The sequence below is a fragment of the Teleopsis dalmanni genome, unplaced genomic scaffold (genome assembly GCF_002237135.1).
Source record: "Teleopsis dalmanni isolate 2A unplaced genomic scaffold, ASM223713v2 unscaffolded_contig_0374, whole genome shotgun sequence".
Taxonomy (NCBI): Eukaryota; Metazoa; Arthropoda; class Insecta; order Diptera; family Diopsidae; genus Teleopsis; species Teleopsis dalmanni.
Window position 1 is genome coordinate 7,832 of NW_024031756.1, and position 6,599 is coordinate 14,430.

At 38.7% G+C, this 6,599-nt stretch overlaps 1 protein-coding gene across 1 annotated transcript; it reads right to left on the reverse strand.

Moving 5' to 3' along the window:
* Positions 1-4,795: 4,795 nt before the first annotated feature.
* LOC119663409 lies at positions 4,796-6,460 on the reverse strand. Its single transcript, XM_038073013.1, has one exon. The coding sequence runs from the start codon at positions 6,458-6,460 to the stop codon at positions 4,796-4,798; it is 1,665 nt and encodes a 554-aa protein (XP_037928941.1).
* Positions 6,461-6,599: the final 139 nt, after the last annotated feature.

Here is a 6,599-nt window from a genome sequence, read left to right on the forward strand (position 1 = left end):
ACATACGGTCTAAAGTATTTTCTTCCTCAGTGTGTTGCAAGAAGTTCCTTCTTAATAACCGGTCTGTTTAAGACATGCTAACCAATGTCGCCTTTGCATAGAACTGCACCAAGTACAAGTTAAGTACCTCAAATGTACACTACACAATACACTACACAATTTATCTAAAAATCCCGTTACAATTAATACATAGCTGATACAGCATATTCTTTGTTTACACAGCTGCATCGAGACTTTAAGGCTCAAAATCAGTTCATATACAAATTGCTTAGCACCATAAATTTTACTTATTATTATAAACAATAACATGTAGTTTTGCTAAGCTACAAACTGTATTGTAGCTAAGTACTTCAAATTAATATATACAATTGGCTTAGGATAAGAAAATTTTAAACTGTATCTTTAGTTTTTAAGAAACGATGAAATAATAAAGTCGACTTTTTTATAAAACTCGCTAGAGTAAAAATAAAATTAATTTCCATAGTGAGAGGCATTTCTTGTTATTATAAATGGTTTACTGAAATCTAAATATATATTGGAATAGGTGGGTTCATTAAAATTGGCTGTTTTTCGAATGCTATGCCGCATCAACATAAATTTTTGATTTCTCTTCAGCAATACGCTGTGATAAGATCAGGGCCCTGTTGCACCAACACTTTTCACTTTTCACTTTGCAAAACTTATGAGTGACTTTTTTTTGCAAAGTAAAAGTGAAAAGCGTTGCACCAAAGACTTAACATAATTTACTTTGCACTTTGCAAATAAAAATTTCACTGCAATGTCTTTGCATAAAATGCAAAGCAAAGCGTTGCACCAAAAAATTAGATCACTTTCATTTTGTATTGGTTTTTGAAAGCATTTCGATTCTCTATGTATACTTGTTTTTTGTTTGTTTGATATTTTGATGGTATGAGTACATGTGAAAAATACAAGAGTTTTTGTATTTGTTGAAGTTATAAAAAAAACTAAAAATTACAACAGTTTGTATTTTATTGAAATTAATTCACACTTTATTTAAAAAATTGAAATTTAAAAAATCACTTCGAAATGTAATAAAATAAAAATATATAAAGAAAGAATATCAAAAATAAAACGCATTTGGAACTTGAAATGCAAGAGAGCGTTCGAGAATGCTAGTTCAATCGTGAAGCCAAAAAACTGTAAATTAATATTGTTTTTATATTTTGAAGTACCGTATATGTGCAAGGTTGACGAAAGTCAACATTGGGTTGCATATTTACCATAAAAAAATGAGCAGCACGCGCGTTATTTTAACTACTTTTAAAAGAAAGCAAATTAAACATAGAAAAAAAATATAAACATTCAACACCGGCCGCGTTGAAGCACGATTATGTGTTCAATTTTTCGGCAGCATCGCTAATTTGTGAACTGGACGCCTCAGAATTCCGTTGCTGGTATTGACGTCAACGACCCTGACCTTATTGTCGCGACCTGTAATTACGGCTTCCACCCTTCCGAGCTTCCACTGGTGAGAGGGAAGGTTGTCTTCTTGGACGACGACTAGTGGGCCGACTGCGAGATTCGGCTGCTCGAACACCCACTTGTTCTTGGGCTACAGCTGTAGGATGTAATCTTTCGACCAGGCCTGCCAAAACCTCCGTTTGAGCTCGCATAACAGACGCCAACGTTTCAAAGTGCTCAATTTGTTGTCGGAGACACCTTGCGCGGATTCTTGCGGCAGCGTGTGAAGAGTACCTCCTATCAACAGGTGTGCTGGTGTTAGCGCCTCTTTGTCGTTTGGGTCTTGACTCAATGGACTGAGTGGACGAGAATTTAGCAGGGCTTCTACCTCTATGAGCACTGTTTGCAGTTCTTCGCTGGTAAGGAGCGCACTGTTGGTTGTTCGTTGTATGTGGTGTTTTGCCGACTTTACCGCCGCTTCCCATAATCCTCCGAAATGAGGTGCCCTGGGTGGTATGAAGACAAACTCTATGCCCTTTTGTGCAGCATAGTATGCCAGATCGTCCTTGTGCTCTCGAAACGCCTCTATCAGCTCTCTCAGCTTGCGATCGGCACCTACAAAATTTGTCGCATTGTCGCAATAGATTTTTTCTGATAGTCCTCGTCTTCCGGCAAACCTTTTAAGACAAAAAATAAAACAGTTAGTTGTCAGATCTGTTACAAGTTCTAAATGTATAGCCTTTGACGTGAAACAAACAAACACTGCGATATACATTTTAACTGGTGGTCGACCACGAATTTTCAAAGTAGTGTATACAGGCCCACAAAAATCGACACCGCTAATTAAAAAGGGTCGTAGTGCCTTTAACTGATCTGCAGGTAAGTTTCCCATTACTTAGGTCAACAGCTTAGGTTTGTGTCGAAAACAATGTATGCATGCTCTTACGGTTTTACTGCATGCCTTGCTTGAATTTATGACCCAAATTTTTTCACGAAGCAGCACTTCTAAGGCTTTTGGACCAGCATGACAATTGGTTGTATGGAGAAATCGTAAATAAATCTCGACAAAATGCAATTTTTTAGGTAACAGCAAGGGAAATTTTGAATCATAAGACAGTGGTGCGTTTAGTAGACGACCTCCTACACGAAGCAAATTGCATGTTCGAGAACCATCTTGGACTGTATGAATGAACGGAGTTAGTTTCTGAATGCTAACTGGCAATTTATGCGACTTCTTCATTTTTTCGATCTCATCCCTGAATTCGTGATTTTGAATGAATTCAACGATTTTCAAGAATGCCCAATTAAGCTCCTTTGTGGTCGGAATAAGAGCGTTGGCTCTCTCATTTTTCTTAGTGATAAAACGTAGAATGTACGCGAAAATTCTCAGCAGTCTTGGGTAAGATGATTGGCTACAGATTAGTTTTGAAATGACATTAGTTTCAATTTCAACTGCTAAAAGTCCGACCTTGACCTTTCGTTTCTCCAAACTTTTTTCATCTATTGATAATGGAAAATGACTATCTTTTGGCCAGTTAGTTGCATCTTAAAGCAAATATGATGGGCCACGAAACCAAATTGAGTGAATCAACTCATCTACATTACATCCTCTGGAGACTAAGTCTGCAGGATTTAGCTTTGATGGAACGTGTCTCCAAAGAACTTCGCTCGTCCATTCTTGGATCTCTGCAACTCTGTTTGCTACAAATGTTGCTAAAGTGGATGGGTGAGTTTTAATCCAATGAAGTGTAATTTCAGAGTCCGTCCAAAAATAAACATCACCGATTTCGCAAGTAATCAACGGCTGAATTCGAGACCATAGTTTAGCCAATAAATGAGCGGCACACAGCTCTAATCTGGGTACTGATTTTGTGCTTAAAGAAGCAACCTTAGATTTGGCAGTTAACAACTCAGAATGAATCCCATTCGAATCATGGATTCGGACGTAGATGCAACAGCCGTACGCTCTTATTGACGCATCGGCGAAACCGTGAATATCGCATTTTATATTTGAATGAATATGAACATACCGCGGAATGGAAATAGAGTCCATCTGAGTCAGGTTACTTTTAAATGCTTGCCAGCTAGAATCGAGATGCATAGGAATTGACTCATCCCAGTCAAGCTTCTGAAGCCAAAGTTCTTGCAATAAAATTTTTGCGTTAGTCACTATTGGGCATACTAGTCCGAGGGGATCGAAGAGCCGAGCTGATACTGATAGTATGTTTCTTTTTGTTGCTCGCAATTCATGAAACTTTTCGTCTACATGGAACTTAAGCGTATCATTCTGGGGAATCCAGTGTATACCTAGCGCCTTTGTGGAATCAGTATTATTAACATTTAGAAAGAAGTCTGACGAGTCATACGTTTTATGGTTTGAAAACCATTTCGCTAATTTAAGTCCAGCCGAATCAAGAATTTCAGTACATTGGGTACGAATTGTTTCCAGTTCTTTCAGACTGTCAGCACCAGTCAATAGGTCATCGACATAGAAGTCATGTCGGATAACCCTTGCTCCAACTGAATGAGAATTCTTGTACAGGTCACTTAAGTAGTTTAGGCAACGTGTTGCCAAGAAAGGAGCAGGTGACGTACCATATGTCACTGTGTTCAGTTTATAAACGCTAATCTGATCCGTAGGTTTTTCCCTCCAGAGAATAAGCTGGAAATTGCGATCTGCCTCGTCAACTTCGATTTGACGGTACATTTCTGTAATGTCAGCAGTCATCGCGTATTTGTGCATACGAAAGCGAAGTAGGATTGAATACAATTCTTCTTGTACCGTTGGACCAACCATTAGAATGTCGTTCAACGACACTTGTGAAGATGTTCGGCATGAAGCATCGAACACGACGCGAAGTTTTGTCGAGGTACTCTGAGGTCGCAACACACACTGATGCGGTATATAGTAATGAGGTGTCGAAGAAAAGTTGTAGTTAATGTCATGTGACCTAAGTCACGATACTCTGCCATAAACTCCATATACAGCTTCTGAAGCATACAGTCTTTCGACAACCTGCGATCCAGTGAGAGAAAACGATTTTTTGCTGTTTCATATGACTGACCTAGAAGGTTGGGGTTGGACTTGAAAGGAAGCTGCACCTTAAGCCTCCCTGAAGGTAAGCGTAAAATTGTGTTGAGAAACTTGGTCTCACAGTGTTGTTGTTCTATTGTGTATTTTTTGACAGTGAGCTCCTTGGGAATTTCTTCCAATTACCAGAATTTTTTCACAAGAGAGTTTAAGGAACAGTCATCTGTCAACTTTTCTTTATCTGAGCTTATTAGATTGCAAATTTTAGCATTGGGGCTTTCGGCATGTTTGAATCTTCCAGATACAATCCATCCGAGTAATGTTTTCTGGAGCGTTGGAAAATTAGTACCTTGTTTTATTTGTCCAATCGACAACAGTTAGAAGATCTATCTTTTGCGGTTTGTGAAAGTGTGGATCAGCAAGTGAAAGATTGGAAGGGACATTCCAATTACTCATTGACACAAATTTGTCGGGTTGGTAAGTGGAGATTGAAGGCATTACCCAAAAATCAGTAGAAAACTCATAAGAGTTAATACGTGATCTCACAGTGGCATGTAATTTTTGCCGTACTGTGGAGTTTGTTTCACCAATGCCAATTAGGTTTAGAGTTTTCGCTTCTTTTTTTAGTTGCAGTCGTTGTGCAAGTTCCTCGGTTATAAGGTTGACTTGAGAACCGGAATCGAGCAGTGCTCTGGCCAGCTGATACTCTCCAGATCTTCCTTGAATGGTTATGACTGCAGTGGCTAGAATAATTTGATCGTCATTCGATGAGCTATGATTCACAGAGGCACGAGAAATAATAGGTTGTTCTGGATTATAAGATAAACCTGTTTGAGGAGTGTTAGTAGAATATTGGTGTAAAAGAGTATGGTGCGACCGATTACACACTCTGCAGCGTGACGCCTTGCATCTAGATACCGTGTGCCCTTTCTTGAGACAATTTATGCATGCCGAAGATGATTTAATGAAATTGAACCGTTCAGTAACTGAGAGGGCAGCAAAGGCGGAGCATGAATTTATTACATGTTCCTTCGCATTACAGAACAAACATCTACTTTCCTCTTGCGAACTATTTTTCTTGCACATAAGTGACGATTTTACATTCTTACCTTGCCAGTTGTCTTGTTTTGGCCTGTGTTGGTATCGCTTATTTAACGCAGTCTCGCAATCAGACCAGAGCGGCAGTTTATTGTAATCTAATTGCTCCTCCCATTTAGATTTCGTGGCGGCATCGACTCTTGACATGACTAAATGAATAAGAATCGCATTTGAAATGTTCTTATCATCTCCTATTGACAATAGGGACTCATATATGGCAGAAACAGTATCTATGATATTGCGTAATACAGAAGCAGATGGCTTGTTCATTTCTGGCAGCTCAAAAAGCTGCGAGATACTATCGAAAAAGATTAGACAAGTGTTATCGTAAACTCTTTTTAAACTAGCTAATGCCTTTGAGTAATTAGTTTCAGTGAGTTGAAATGCCTTAACTGTACCAAGAGCTTCGTCAGACAAACACAAAATGAGATGATTGAATTTTTCAATATCAGTTAGCGACTGATCATTGTGCACTAAGCTTTCAAAAAGGCTTATGAAGTTTTTGTACTCAGAATGTTTCCCGCTAAATTTAGGTAAACGCATACTTGGCAGCCTGGAACGATGATTGCTGCATTCATGCGAAGTATCAGGGATACTAGACTTGCGATTTTTACCTAGCGCCTGTAGAAACATTGATTTCGAAGCAACGCAGATTTCTTCTAGATCTGGCCGAAATACATCAAGCTCGTTGATACACTCTATTTTTTGTTGGCAAGTCATGGCCTGTTTAATATATGAATTGAGAATGTCCAACCTACATTCCAGTTCTACAGGGTTTAAATCAACAATTTTTTCCGATATTACTTTTTTAATACGCAAGATACTGGCCACTACAGTTTCTCGCTGCTGGATTAGTTTATCCAAATCTTCATTTTTTTGTGGGGATGGTGGTCGCTTTTTCGTTGACATAGTGAATTTACTAAAATTTCGAAGAGAGAAGGCAATGCAGCGCAAAGAACGATAAGAATATTTGAATATTGTTGAGCGACGGTTGTAAGTAAATTCCAACAAAGTAAACGCGAGAAATTAGCGAAACGAAAGATGCACT